General features: G+C 44.4%; 1 protein-coding gene across 4 annotated transcripts in view; it reads left to right on the top strand.

Moving 5' to 3' along the window:
* The window catches only part of PPP2R3A (protein phosphatase 2 regulatory subunit B''alpha), a 165,029-nt gene that overhangs the window by 35,801 nt on the left and 113,660 nt on the right, over positions 1-15,568 (top strand). For all 4 annotated transcript variants that reach the window (XM_030575839.1, XM_030575842.1, XM_030575840.1 and 1 more), the window contains one exon: positions 7,186-9,759. In XM_030575839.1, coding sequence (XP_030431699.1) covers positions 7,762-9,759 — 1,998 coding nt within the window. In that variant the 5' untranslated portion in view covers positions 7,186-7,761. The remainder of the gene's footprint in view (positions 1-7,185; positions 9,760-15,568) is intronic.

Raw genomic sequence — 15,568 nt, 5'->3', positions numbered from 1 at the left:
ATAATGGGGGTTTCAACTATCCCCTTATTGACTGGTGTGACGGTGCTGCCTGTGGGAGCCAGCTGAGGTCACTCAATTAGGGTGAACTGCAAACAAAATGGGGCAGACAAACCCCAGAATCTGGTCGTTATTCCAATACTTAGATTTACCACAGAACAGCTTCTACAGTACCTCACTGGTTACTTAGAAGCTGAAACACCGCAGTTCCCTTAAAGTGCCGAGCCTCAGGCCTCTGTCCAGACACACACTTCAGATATGATGATGATTACTGAAAATCTTATTTCATCATATAAAAGAAAAGGTTCTTCCAGTCCCAAAGGATCAGCCACATACCTAGGTCCATAACTTAGATCTTATCCAAAATACATGCTATTAGCCAATTCTTATTAACTAAGCTAAAATTTATTAAAAACAGAAAAGAGAGAGAGAGAGTTGGTTAAAAGATCAATATACATACAGACTTGAATTTAATTCTTGAGGTTTAGATAAATAGTAGAGATGAGCTTGTAGTTGCTAAAAGTCCTTTTAGAAATAGTTCATAGGTTATAGTCCAATGTCCATATTCAGGGTGACTCCAGTCAGTGACTGGGGATCTCAATTCTCATGGCTTAAGGTTTCCCCTTCTTGAAACCCAAATCAGATCTGAGATGAAGTAGGATCGTGTCCCAGGGTTCATATACGTTTCCAGCAGCCTTTTGGCCTGAGAAAACAATAGGCTTAACTCCTTCTCCCAAACATCCTGGCAATTAGCACAGGGTAATTTATCCATTAAACAGTTCAGATACAGGTTACCACAACCTTCAAAGAGACACATAGACAATAATACTATTTCACTCAAGTATCTTCCTAAATATTAATATTCCTTTTTTGATTTTTGAATCAAAGCTATAGCAACAGACAAGACTTGTTTGCTTACATCCCAAGACCTGAGCAAACCTTTAACAATGCACTTGCATTTCAAAGCTCTATTCATTTACATATCTTCCTAACCAGTTTCTAAAGTTCAGCCATGGGTCAGGTCAGTCTGTGAGTTAATTAACTATTTCTGGCCCTGTCATCCTTCAGTGAGATATTAGATCAGACTTATGTCACAGCTGGGTCATCTCAGGACAGGATGTAGAGATGAAATTTCTAGACACCATTAATGACAGCTTCTTGGAGCAGCCAGTCCTGAAACCCACAAGGGGAGAGGCAATTCTTGATTTAGTCCTAAATGGAGCACTGGATGTGTTACAAATGGCGAGTACAGCTGAACCACTTGGTAATAGCAACCATAATGTAATTAAATTGGCACTTTCCCTCCTCAAGGATGTTCAAAGAAACCCACCCTTGTAGCATTTAACTTCAAAAAAGGGGAACTAGACAAAAATGAGTAAGCTAGTTAAATGGAAATTAAAAAGAACAGTCACAAGGGTGAAAAGTCTGCAAGCTGCATGGAAACTATTTTAAAAACATGATAATAGAGGCTCAAACTAAATGTATACCACAAATTAAAAAACAAACAAACATTAAGAGCACCAAAAAGTGCCACCATGGCTAAATATCAGAATAAAAGAGGAAGTTAGAGGCAAAAATGCGTCCTTTAAAAATTGGAAGTCAAATCCTACAGGAGAAAATAGAAAGGAGCATAAACTCTGGCAAGTCAAGTGTAAAAGTATAATTAGGCAGGTCAAAAAATAATTTGAAGAGCAATTAGCAAAATATACAAAAGCTAACAGCAATTTTTTTTTAAAGTGCATGAAAAGGAGGAAGCTTGCCAAACAGTCAGTGGGGATGCTGGATGATCAGGGTGCTAAAGGAACATTCAAGGAAGACAAGGGTATTTCACACAAACTAAATGAATTCTTTGCATTGGCCTTCACTACAGAGGATATGAGAGAGTTTCCCCACATGGAAACCATTCTTTTTAGATGACAGATCTGAGGGACTGTCCCAGACTGAAGTGTCAGTAGCGGAAGTTTTGGAACAAACTGATAAATTAAACAGTAATAAGTCACCAGGACAAGATGGTATTAACCCAAGATTTCTGAAGGAACTCAAATATAAAACTGCAGAATTTACCAACTGTGGTATGTAACTTATCGCGTAAATCCGCCTCTGTACCAGATGGGGTTACATTAGCTAATCACCAGTCAATTTTTAAAAAAGTCTCCAAAGGTGATCCTGGCAATTACAGGCCAGTAGGCCTAACCTCAGCACCAGGCAAACTGGTTGAAACCACAGTAAAGGGAAATCTTGCCTCACCAGTCTATTAAAATTCTTTGAGGGGCTCAACAAACATGGATAAGGGTGAACCAGTTGATATAATATCCTTTGACTTTCAGAAAGCCTTTGATAAGGTCTCTCATCAAAGGCTCTTAGCAAAGTAAGCAGTCACGGGGTAAGAAGGAGAGTCCTCTCATGGATCAGTAACTACATAAAAATAGAAAGCAAAGGTTTGGAATAAATGGTCAGTTCTCACAGTGGAGAATGGTAAATAGCGGAGTCCCCCCAGGATCTGTAGTGAGTCCTATGCTGTGGTAGGGACTGGGATGTAGGTGGTCAGTTCTAGTGGGCAGAGCAGGCCTACAGGTTGGGGAATGAAGCCAAGGACCAACATCAGAGTCAACTGCCAATTACTAGAGCCAGGGGTCAAGCCAGAATCAGAATCAGGACTGAAGCTGAGGATCAGAGCTGAGGTCAGATGCCAAACACCAGAGCCAAGGGTTAAGCTGGAGTCAGAGTCAGAAGATGGGGTCGGAGCCAGGATTAGTCACTCAAGATTGGAGGTGAGGCATAAGGGCAGAAGCAGAGACAAGGATCAAACATGGTGGGAACAGGAATGAAGGTGGGGGGAAGGCAGCAGCAGAGCAGGAAGCAGGAACAGGGTCAGATGTAGGAGGCAGGCACAGGCAGAGTGCAGCCATAACAGGAAACCACCTTGTTGCTCAGACAAACTTCCTTGTCCTGGCTTAAATAGTGTAGTTGGACCAATGGGTGGAGTTGGGTGATCCTCCAGTGAGAGCACCATGGGTGGTGCCTGGGCTGGGGCTTATAGCCCTAGTAGCTTCTTAGCCCACCCAGTTTCAGGAGCCATTGGGTAGAGGCCAGCAATTTTGGGAACTTCCAGGCCTGGGTTCAAGACCTAGGACATCACATGCTATTTGACATATTCATAAATTATTTGAAAAAGGCAGTAAACAGTTGAGGTGGCAAAGTTTGCTGAGGATACAAATTTACTGAAGATAGTTAAATCCAAAGCTGACTGTGAAGAGTTACAAAAAAATCTCACAAAACTGGATGCCTGAGGAACAAAATGGCAGATGAAATTCAGTGTTGATAAGTGTAAATTAATGCAGTTTGGAAAAAATAATCCTAACTATACATAAAAACAATTAAGCTGTTTCCACCCAAGAAAGAGATCTCGGAGTCATTGTGGATAGTTCTCTGAAAACATCTACTCAATGTGCAACACCAATCAAAAAACAAACAATGTTAGGGAACTAATAGGAAAGGAATAGCTAATGAGATAGAAAATATCATAATGCTACTATATAAATCATTGGTACACCCAGACCTTGAATACTGCGTACAGTTCTGATCATGCCAGCTCTGAAAAGATACATTAGAATTGGAAAAGGTAAAGAGAAGGGCAACAGAAATGTTTTGAGTATGGGACAGCTTCATATGAGGAGAGAGTAAAAAGTGGGACTGTTCAGCTTAGAAAAGAGATGATTAAGGAGGGATATGATAGAGATTATAAAATCATAAATGGTGTGGAGAAAGTGAATAGGGAAGTGTTTTTACCCTTTCACATTATATAAGAACCAGAGGTCACCTAATGAAATTAATAGGCAGCACTTTTTAAATGAACACAAGGAAGTACTATTTCACATAACACAGTCAGCCTGCATGAAGCTGGGCCTGGACAACAGAGGATGGATAGCTCATTAATTGCCCTGTTCTGTTAATTTCTTCTGAAAAAGCTGGCACTGGCCACTGTTGGAAGACAGGATGATGGACCATTGGTCTGTCTCAGCATGGCCATTCTTGTGTAACATTCTGTTAGCCTTTTTGACCTCTGCTGTGCATTGAGTTGAAGTTTTCAGAGAATTATCCTCAGTGACTCCAAGCTTGTTCTTGTGTGGTAACAGTTAATTTAGAACCCATCATTAGATATGTGTAGTTGGGACTATTTTTTCCAATGTGCCTCACTTTGCAAGCCCCAGTGTTGAATTTCATCTGCCATTTTGTTATCTAGTCATGTAGTTTCTTGTGTGCCCCCCTGCAACTCTTCACAGTCATCTTTGAATTTGATTATTTTGAGTAATTTTGCATTATCTGCATACTTTGCCACTTTTCTGTTGACTTCCTTTTCCTGATCATTAATGAACATGTTGAACAGCACATGTCCCAGAATGGAGTCTTTGGGGATTCCGTTTACTTCTCTCCATTAGGCAAATTGATCATTTATTCCTACCCTTTGTTTCCTATCTTTTAACCAGTTACTGATCCATGAGAGGACCTTCTGTGTTAGCACATGACTGCTTAGTTTCCTTAAGAGCCTTTGGTCCCCAAACGACGAATATGATATTCTGAATCCCAGCCCCCTATACTCTTCCTGTGAATACTTTGCTTCTCTTGCAATCCAGAGATGGTACATTGCCTACCTATGGGATCTTAAGCCTCATTCTTTGGGACAGATTACCATCTGATCACTTGAGTTACATGGGGAGGATTTACACACAATCCCTAATGGGTTCTGCCCATCCTTTATAACATTAACATAGTTACTGTTCAGCTGTTAATTCTCGGTGACCCGCAAGAAGTCCCTTCTGGTTAATCTTTAGGTTACTCCTCAGGTATCAGAATTCTCTTTTTCCGCTTCAATTCTGCCATTGCTAGTGCAGTCTCTAGTTTCATTTGTTTTTTCTTTTCCTTTACTGTCTGCCAAGACTTTTTCAGAAGCTTATTCTTGGTTACTACCTCTGGAGTAATATCCTCTGGTATGGCTGAGGTTTGGATTTCTGACAGGAGCATATTTTTTCCTCAGTTTAAGTCTCTTACTACATAATACTGATTTTGGAAGCTCAATTAGAGTTTAAATGGCAATCCCCATCTGGAGCAGATATCTGCTCCTCTGAGGGCTGCTGTAATTTCCCCCAACTCTCTCCTCTTTTTTAAGGTTAGGGCAGAGAGTTCATGGAAAAATTGCAGTTTGTGGCCTTTGAGTATGAGCTCTGAATGTTCTGTGGCTTTTTTCATAGTGATATTTTTCTGCCAATAATCATGGAATTTCAGAATGAGATCTCTGGGTCCATCACAATGTCCAGGCATAGGAACAGCGCCCTGTGTGCTCTCTCCACATTTACCTTTCCCAGAGAGCTCAGATTTAACAACTCCACAACTAAAGTTTTTCCTCCGTCAGTATTTTTAGGCAGCCCCTTAATTCTGAGATTGTTCTGTCTTGCTCTGTTTTCTGTATCATCCAATTTAAACTTCATCTCTCACTCTCTAGTCCAGGGGTGGGCAAACTTTTTGGCCTGAGGGCCACATCTGGGAATAGAAATTGTATGGTGGGCCATGAATGTTCACACAATTGGGGCTTGGGTGCGGGAGGGAGTGAGGGCTCTGGTTGGGGTGCAGGTTCTGGGGTGGGGTGGGGATGAGGAGTTTGGGGTGTAGGAGGGTGTTCTGGGCTGGGACCAAGGGGTTCAGAGGGTGGGAGGGGGATCAGATCTGGGGCAGGGGTGGGGGAAGGGGTTAAGGTTCCGGCTGGGGGTGCAGGCTCTGGGGTGGGGTTGGGGATGAGATGTTTAGGGTGGAGGAGAGTGCTCCGGGTTGGGATCAAGGGGTTTGGAGAGTGGGAAGAGGGATCAGGGCTGGGGCAGAGGGTTAGGGCATGGGGAGAGGCTTGGGAGTGCTGGCTCCGAGTGGTGCTTACCTCAAGTGGCTCCCAGAAGCAGTGGCATATCCCTTCTCTGGCTCCTATGTGGAGGTGTGGCCAGGCGGCTCTGCACGCTGCCCCGTCCGCAGGCACCACCCCTGCAGCTCCTATTGGAGTGCTTAGGAGCTGGAGCGGGACCATGCCATGGCTCATGCCATGGCTTCCGGGAGCCGTGTGGTGTGGCCCCCAACCCTGTGCCCCGGCCGGAGCGGGGCCAAGCCGTGTGGTGCGGCCCCTGACCCTGCGTCCCAGCTGGAGTGGGGCTGAGCTGCGTGGTGCAGCCCCCGACCCTGTGTCCCAGCAAGAGCTCGCAGGCTGACTTAAATTGGTTCACAGGCCAGATCCAGCCAGCGTGCTGTAGTTTGCCCACTCCTGCTCTAGTCCATCAGTGCCAGGTGGCTCTGTAACTCTGTCACTCTCACGTATGTCTCTGATGCCAGTCTCTAGCACAGAGACGCGCTCTTCCAAGTCAGTAACTTCCTTTTTGACTTCTAGAAGCTGGGTCATCAGATCAGTTGTCATGAGCTTAAACTCAGAGATCAGCTCTAAAATATCTTTCCTTGTTGGCCATTTGTTTTTTTCTAACTGTGGTATTTCTGCCTAATTTGGCTGTTGTGTGTTCACTTAGAGTCTGAGAGGGCTCTCTAGATTGTGAACCACTAACACTCTTCTTAGTAAGGGATCTTTATCAGATTTTTTTTTCCAAATAATCTATTCTCTGCAGCTCTGATTTTGGGAGTAGAGGGGAGTTTAGTATGTTTAGGAGTCAAAGGAGGTAGATTACTTTGCCTCAGAGCTCAGGCAGCCATGTTATTGCAGTCCCATGCTGGTCTTCATAATACATTTAACGTTAATTATGTGATCACATTGTGCAATCTGGGCAGCATGCAATGTTGGTCTTCCTCACACACACACTCCTCAACCCCCGTCCTCATTCCCAGAAATGGTCAAATCATTTTTGCTCAATTTAAGAAAAAAAAATCCGCTTAAGCAGCCCTAAAGAAATAAAATTGGGAATGTTACAAGGAGCTGAGAAAGAGTCCTTAGAATGGAAATGCATGGGCAGCCTTATTTTAAACATAGGCAGGCACTTCAACTGCATTATCATGTTTGGTCCACTGATTCTCATGGTGCCATTGCCCAGTACAAGGTCATGTACTGAGAATTAGAACTGGTGTTTTATGTTTGATACAGTATTAGTTAAGGTTTCATATTCTCTCCAGTAATGATATTGACTCTTATATTTGTTTTTATTGCAGGTGTTTCTCTTACCTGTTGGCAGAAACAGATTATTCCAGTTTGCTGTGGATTCCTCATTGTTATGTTGCAGCCGATTAGTATCTGCATTTTTCAGCACAAAGCATCCTTCTCTAACACCCCAGGCCTGAAGAAGGAGAAAAAATATAAGGAAAAAAATAGTTGTTTTGTCATTTCTTTAGTCTGGGAACTGGTGTGTGTTCTATAATGTCTCTTACTGAACCGCCCTGGACTATGAGAAGGGAAGCAATGGATGCTGTTTTTGTGGTCAGCAAAGTAAACTCTGCTTGGAGTACAATTTTAAGCAATATTATGTAATCAAATCACTCTAAGTCAAACTTTATATGTGCCGCAGTGGCAGTTGTAACTTTATTGCAGATACTGCCCCAGACCTCAGCCAGGATTATAGACGCTACAGTTCCGAGTTTTCCCTGTAGTTAAAAATTATTTTCTTAATCAGTGGGATGAAACTGAAATAGGAATGTTTTCATTAAACCCAGCCTGGGTTTGAACAGGCGGTTGGACCTTCTGAGTTTGTGGTGAATTTCAGAGCCTCGCTACCAAGGGGAATTCATGCTATGGCAGCAACCTATCAGCTTGTAGTCACTACTGTGAACTGTTACAGCAGTGTCGTGATAGACTGTCACTTTCAGCACACTGTGCATTACTGCACTGGGACCTGTCAGGTGTTCAAGCAAGGAGTTGCATGCATAGTGGCCCACCACAGTATTTGTACAGAGCTACTTCGAGTCCCTGCATCTAACGTCAGAGGTGCAAATCTAGACCAGAGACTTCCGACTCCTGAAAATGGGCTAACTTTGGCTGGGAATGAAGACTATCATCAGATCTTCCCAAGTAATCCAAGGCTCAAAAAGGGATCTTCAGTGCAAACCACCTGCAGTCTTAAAGATATCACCGGGGAAGCTATAAATCTTGCCAGTGGTAAAATAAAGGAATTCTCCTTTGAAAGGCTCAGGAACTCTTCCAGCCATGTGACCTACAGAAGGGGAAGGAAAGTGAGGTCAGAGTCGTTCAGCAGACGGTCATTTGATTTTGATCTAATTTATGGACACTTCAACAATGACGAGAACTGCCCTCCCTTTGGCTTGTTGCAGACTCCCTCAGCTGGGGAGAAATGGCAGGAGAGCTGCAATTCCTCAGAGGGAAATGTAAATACTGCTGCTTCCCTCTCCACCCAGGCCTTCTCTGAAGAGAGCTTTATCACCCAGATTTTGGAAAAGCACAAGCTGGACAGCTCTTCTGGTGGAGATATTAAAGTGTGTTTGGACATTCTGCTCAAATGCTCTGAGGACCTGAAAAAATGTACAGATATCATCAAGCACTGCATCAAAAAGAAATCTTCAGGTGATATCAGTGGGGGAAATGATAATGACCCCCTGGCCAGCTCTGAGATGATCTATAGGAATTTGATGACTAGGTTTTCTTCCTACCTGAAAAAGCTCCCCATTGAACTAAAGCAGCCCAGTCACGTGGAATTGGCAGAATTGGTTACTAGTTTGCATGGGTTGCAGCAGGCTCCCTTTTCCCCAATATTTGGCAATGAGCAGCCTCCTAGGTATGAGGATATTGTGCATTTGCCATCTGCCATAACAAGACCCTCTCTTACTGCAGAACTGCAAGATGGCCAGCATGAGATTGGCACAACTAGCACCCCAAAACCTATCCAAACTAACTTTACCTCAGACGCCTTGCACAGCAGCACCCAGCAGAACAACTCAAGAACTGTGAAAAATGCTTGTACTGTACCTCAGTTACTAACTGTAAGCCCTTCCAATTGTGTGTCTTCCACAGAAACGCTATACATTGAAGAGGAGTCAGATGGGGAGATAGCACTAGGCAAGGGAAAGAGGGCAGAACATAAAAGTAGCTGGGAGAGTTTAGAGAGCAGCCAACAGAAAACTGGAAGCCCAGATCTTACTGTAGTCCTTAAAGAGGCACCTGCCAGAGTTCATGCTGAAGCTGTTGCCGAGACCTCTGAGAAAATCACCTTTATAGAACCAGTCTCAGATTCTCTTATGAATGATTCCAGGGCTAGCACCTCTTCAGGAGAACAAAGAGAATCAAGGAAAAACAACCAGGATGAGATAGATAAGCTGCTGTTGGACTTGGAGCACTTTTCACAGAAAATGGAGGGTGCGCTGAAGGAGCCCACCATGAAGGAGAACAATCCTGGATTTCTGAAGGGCTTTGGCCAAGAGGGTGGGAACGTCCTACCGCTAGCTCTTGAAACCAAAAATAAAGTCTCTTTATTCCCTGACACAAATTCTACTTCCCCTTTGTCAAAAACCGTGGAAACCAATGGCCACAAAATGGAGGAAGACGACAAAGCCCTTCTACTGCGTATCCTGGAAAGTATTGAGGATTTTGCCCAAGAACTGGTGGAATGCCACATGGGCAAAGGAAGTTTATCCAAAGAGAAGGAAATGATGCAAATTCTTCAGGAAACCTTGACTACTCCCTCACAGTCCTTCCCAGCTGTTCAGAGAAGTTGTATGGGTGCTACTACCAAAGACACTGTCCCCACATTGATTCAGCAAGCCCCAGAGGTGATCAAGGTAAGACATCAAAGCCTATGGTTAGATAATGAGTGAAAGGAACACTGGAAACTATGAATAACATATGAGTGTTGAATGAATGTGTGTACTAATGTGAAAGGACATATTTGATTTACTGAATACAATGTGCACACGGATTGAACAGTGGCTTTTTTAAAAAAAGGTATTGCAGTTTTAATCTGACATCATCTCTTCCTTGTTGCAGGAAGAGTCTTTCTCCTTGGTGGTAGTCCTGGGGTTGGTTCCACTTGCAGTGTCCTGTAAGTGGGCCATTTATACCCGGAGGGGAAAGGAAACTTGGTGGCTAAACAAATTACTCATGGAAACAAGAAAAGAGCACGTATAAAACCTTGCCCTGGGCCTGGATGAACCAGAGTAGCCTCCCTTACCAGTCCTGAGTGCTGATGTGCCCCCTGCCTCAATGCAGAGCCCACAGGCTGACCTTACCCTGCTTTTCTCCATTCCCCTGGAGCAGGAGAGCCAGCACCCCCCCCCCGCCCCAGAAAAGGGGGCAGAAGCTGGCGAGAGGCAGTTTCTTTTACTCTCTCTTCCAAGCCCAAGGAGCCAGCGTGGAGTCTGGCATTTTTTGCAATGGGGGTTTGGGAGCAGGGAACCCAACACAATGGCAGCCAGTTTCACTGCAGGTATGCTGTGAAGCCAAGTGTGGATCTGCCCAGGAGATGGTGATGGCTCGGAACCTGTTGAGGAGGAAGAAGAGGCCTCAGTTGCCTGAACAAGCTTTTTGGCCTTGCATTTACATTGGGGGTTGAATTTTCAAAACCGCTGAGGGCCAGATTTCCAAGTGCTCAGGATACACAGGCAGGGCCAGACTTTCCAGAACCCGGCTCCCGTTTAGGCATCTAAGTAAGGGCCAGGTTTCCATCAGTGCCCAGTAGTGCCATTGGGAGCTTTTTTTTTTCTTTTTTTTTTTAAGAGCTCTGCACCCAAATTGACCCCCAAGGCTCTGTGCTTTTTTATTATATATATATATATATTTTTTGAGCATGTAGCTACCTGCTGTGGTGCTGACAGGGGAGGGGAGCTCTTCTGGCTCTGGTTGTGAGTGCCAAAATCTCTTTTTAGACCTCAGACCCTCCGACTGTTTTTTAGTATTTCTTCAGGCAGCTCTGCTAATAGCAGGCCACAAACAGAACCTTGTCTGATATCACTAGCAAGGGAGAAAAACTCCTTCCTGCAAGAGAGAGAAGAATCAGTCAGGACCCAAACTCTCAGAAATAAATGTTGGTCTTACCCTTGTCTGACATTTATTTATTTATTTACAAAACAAGGCCAGTGGAAAGAGTCTAGTTGCTCTTCAATTATGAATTTCAAACGAAACCATGTTTGATCTTTATTGCTCCTTACTGATGTATAAAAAAAGCAACAACTTCTTTTTCATTTGAAGGAAAATTTTCTGGCATTTTTTTTTGTTTTTTCCAGCCTGAGGAATGTGTGTCCTGGACATCCCTCTTTTCATGGGGGACTGTGGCAGTCTTTGGAAAGCTGGAACATTTTTGTTGCCAAAGTCTAAAACCTGAGCCACTGCTCTCTCGGCTCCCAGTCAGGGTGAACATGCAACCTCCTCATTTGAGCGTGGGAGAGCTGAAGAATTAGTTTCACCCTTCAGTGATGTCACCTTTCTATTTTCCAACGATTTCTGAAGTCCCCCAGGAAAAAAGGGGATGTCAGGACTTGGTATTACAGAAACAGAAAGCACAATGCTAAAACATGGATTCTGTCTTTGTACATCATGAAGAGAGCAGTAAACACCACAATTTTGTGGCCGTTGCTTTGCAGTTGTCCTGTCATAACATGGTGATATTTTAACTAACTATGGGGAAGCAGTAAATGTTGCAATCAGTTTCCACAATAAAGCTCTATTTTAGCTCCTCTCCTTCCCCCACATAACTTTGGTTTGGAAAATTTTGTTTAGCTGACAATTGCCAGGTTTCATCTGAAGACAAAGGAAACTGTTTCAGGAAAGCCCTTGTTGTGCTAAGTGAGGCAACTGTAAAATGGGGGATAACCATGTTTAATCACTTCTCTAAAGTGCTTTGAGATCTTCAGATGAAAAAGCACTAGGTAACTGCAAAGCTAAGAACCACATCTTTCAGATGGGGTGACTTTCACAGCAAGGTTTAGTGAATTGGCTGGGAGGCACTGTGGCTATGGAGCCAAGCACTTTATTAGGTTTTGGCTATGGAGTCACATGCTTTTTACCCATAATCTGAGTTAAAACAGTGTGTGCCCACATGCAGGTGGCCAGTTTAGCAACAGTGTCTCCGGAACATGTGTATCTTTTCAGATATCCATTGAACAAAGCTTGGACTGCATGGGAACTCTTATTAATTTGCTTAGCACTACTCCCTCCTTTTACTGACTAATCTAGAAACCAATCCACCCCACTTATGTAAGATTTTAAAAACTGCCTTCACTTACCTTCACAAATTCAAAACTGAAAGATGTAAACAATGAACAAAAACCCTCAAGTGCTGAGAAATTCAAAAAACTCCAGTCACTTTGTACCAGACCCTCAACTGGTGTGAACTAGTGTAGTTGCATTGAATTCTATGCTGGTTTATGCCAGCTGAAGAGCTGGCCATTTGTTTAAGAAAACAGTTAAGGTTACAGTATTTAAAAACAAGGGAGCGAACAGTTAAGGGCTTCATCAGTCTTACACTGTGTCTATGTAACAAACGCACATTATTCTTATTATAAGCAGGGTTGGTACCACTCAGTCTTACTAAGTTTGCCCAATACTTCCCATTATAAAACCCTGTTTTCAATTTGACTTATAACTTTGCCAAATGTTAACTGTTTTGGCTGAAATGTTCTATGCGGGATGTCTGCCTTAGGCAGAATGTTTTTGGAAAATTTCAGTTAAAATGATTCAGCTGTTTCTGAGAATGAAGATAAGGACAAATGCATATTTTGCAATGTCAAAAAAAATTCTGGCATTTTCTTTGCAAAGCTCTTCTGCCCATATGCTCTGGAGTAGGCCCCTGAAAGTGGGCAAGGGATGGCCTTTGTGTCAAGGATGTGACTTTTGCTATCCCAGTGAAAATTCACCAAAATGTGGCTAAATTATACAACTTTGAAACATCACAGTTTGCACATGCTCATTAGAGACTTGTTTGATTTTAGTAGTTAAATCTCTGAAAATTCCATCCTCACTGAGCACAGCTTCTAAATGTGACCAGAGTGTGCATGTACCATCACCACAGAAGAACTGAATATGCTCCAACCCCAGGCTACAGGGGCAAAGTAGGAGTCTCCCTATAATTGCTGCTCCAGGCCAGGATGGGTCAAGACATCAGACCTGGGTCTTAGAGCAGGGAGGCTGTTTCTCCTGTGCTCTCAATGACATCCCTGCTGGCCCCAGGTAGTGTGGAGGAGCAGCTGCCTGAATTGAATGGAGAGGGGACAGAAACCAGACCTGGTGGAGGCTTAGTTGGGGGGGAGGGATAGCTCAGTGGTTTGAGCATTGGCCTGCTAAACCCAGGGTTGTGAGTTCAATTCTTGAGGGGGCCATTTGGGGAACTGGGGTAAAAAAAATCTGAGGATTGGTCCTGCTTTGAGCAGGGGATTGGACTAGATGACCTCCTGATGTCCCTTCCAACCCTAATATTCTATGATTCTGTGAGTTGGAGGGTTCATGAAATAGATTGAGAAAAGGAGTCTGTGTGGGGGTGACTGAGATTGGAGGCTGGGGGTGGAGTGGGAGGGACACTGGGGCTGGAAATTCATGGGGATCCTGGAACAGGGAGCCAGGGAGGGAAATCAGGTGTGGATGTGGGGAATACTGAAATTGGATGAGGACCTGTGAGGGAGACAGGACTAGCTAGGCAAGGTGACAGAACCAGTGAAGTGAGGGTAAGGAGGTGGGGAGGGGGAAAGGAGATATCAGACAAGGAGCTGGAGTTGAGGAGGAGAACTGGGATTGTCTGGATAAAGAGACAGAGAGAGTGCCAGTGGCAGATGGGATAAGAAGCCTGGAGAGGGAGATTGAAACTGGGAGCCAGTGGAAATGGGGAATGTCAAGCCAGGGGTTGACTGGAGGATGGGGCAAGAGATAGAGACTGGGTGTGAAGGGTAGACTGGGAATGGCTGGGCAAGGAGACTGGGATGAGAAACCCAAGGAGTCAAGAGTGGGACTGGCTTGGTGAGGAGAGTAGGACTGGGATGAGGAGCTAAGAGTGAGGAAGAGACAGGACTGGGACAGGGAGAGGTTGTAGGTGATAGGGCAGAAGAGTCTCTGCCCATTAGAGAATGCTCCCTTCCAGAGCATGAAATGGAACCCAAGATCCCCGAGTCTCATCTTTCCTCTGCTGTTACAAATATATGTGAAGCTCACTAACAAAGTGTCCTTGGCCTCTCTAGTACTGGTTCTACTGTTGCTATCAGTTACTCTATTAGTTCTGTGGGGGGAATCTAATGATTGCAACTCTGCTGATATCCCACCTGGGTGTTAATATGATGTCACATGATGGAATTTGTTCAGTTTGCTTTTTTTAAAACCTGCAAAATTTCAGAATGTTAAGATTATTAAGGTTGCAAAGTCAAGCACTTAACAATTAGGTTGTACCAGTTTTTCTTCAAATGATGGTCACTATTGTATTCCACTGAGGATTAGGCATTTGCACCATGCTCCCAGAGTTGGAGAATTTGAAACTAGTGTCTGTTGGCCCACGCATGTGCCCTGCCTCCTCTCATGCTCCTATCTGAGGTGAGAAAGGACAGGGTGAACTGACCGCATCTCCAGTTCCTTCTCACCGTCACCTGGTCCGGGTGAGAACTTTTAGTGTCCTCATCTCTGATGCACTTCTTAAAAAAGATAGTGGTACAGTTTTATGAGTTTTATAGTAGATTTACCAGTTTTATTTTTCTTAGTTCTGATAGTTAAGTTTTAGTGCTTGTTTTTAGATAAACTTTGGGGTTTTCACCCCTCCTCCCCCATACCTACATGCGGGTACTGGACTATATGGAGAACTCCAGGCTTCAAAGTTTGAGCCTCCTCCCTCGGTTCTTCTTGATTAGCAACAACCACCAATGCTGCCTCTTCTGCCTGAGGGAAGCCCACATTGCGGCCATGTCTAGTATTTGCAAGTCCTTCCCCAGCCGCACCCGAAAAGACCAGGCACTTCACCTCTGGAAGCATCTCATGGAGCTCGCCATGAGACCACACTCGGATCCAGGCCAGGGTACTCCCCCATTCATCAGCCTGATTCAGTGAAGAGCACGCCTCCCACTACCACATCTGACTCCAGTGCCAGCAGAACCATCCCCACAGACCCAGAGGTGCCAGGGCTATGAATTGCCAAGCCTAAAGGTGCCAGGCTCAGCACTGGCACATGCTGGCACAAATTAAGCACCGGGACTAAGCCTTCCTCCAAATCGAAGAAGATGGATGCTCCTTCCACCTGCTTGGGCAAAGGGGATGGAGTATGCACTACGTCTGATAGGCATGAGAAAAAGACCCATAAGCAATGGGATCCAATGGTTTCAGACACTGATACATTAGTAACACCATCTCCGGCACCCCACAAAACACGGGACCCTCCTTTACCGGGAAAGACCCCAGCGCCGGTACCAGTACTAGGGAGAGAGAGAGTGCTTCTCACACTTGGGTGATCCAGAACAGTGGCTGAGCCTCAGGATATATTTGCCTTCCAGATCCAGAGTCACCCCCTCCATAGGGTCCCTCCACTTCTAGAGAGATCATATCTCCATGATGGGACATGCCTCTGATAATGGATCCCTCTCCCTCTACATGGATAAACTACACTCTTCCACCAGCTCTGACAGTACT

The sequence above is a fragment of the Gopherus evgoodei genome, chromosome 9 (genome assembly GCF_007399415.2).
Source record: "Gopherus evgoodei ecotype Sinaloan lineage chromosome 9, rGopEvg1_v1.p, whole genome shotgun sequence".
Classification (NCBI taxonomy): domain Eukaryota; kingdom Metazoa; phylum Chordata; order Testudines; family Testudinidae; genus Gopherus; species Gopherus evgoodei.
Note: the sequence above shows the minus strand (reverse complement) of the source record. Positions and strands in the feature narration are given on the sequence as shown.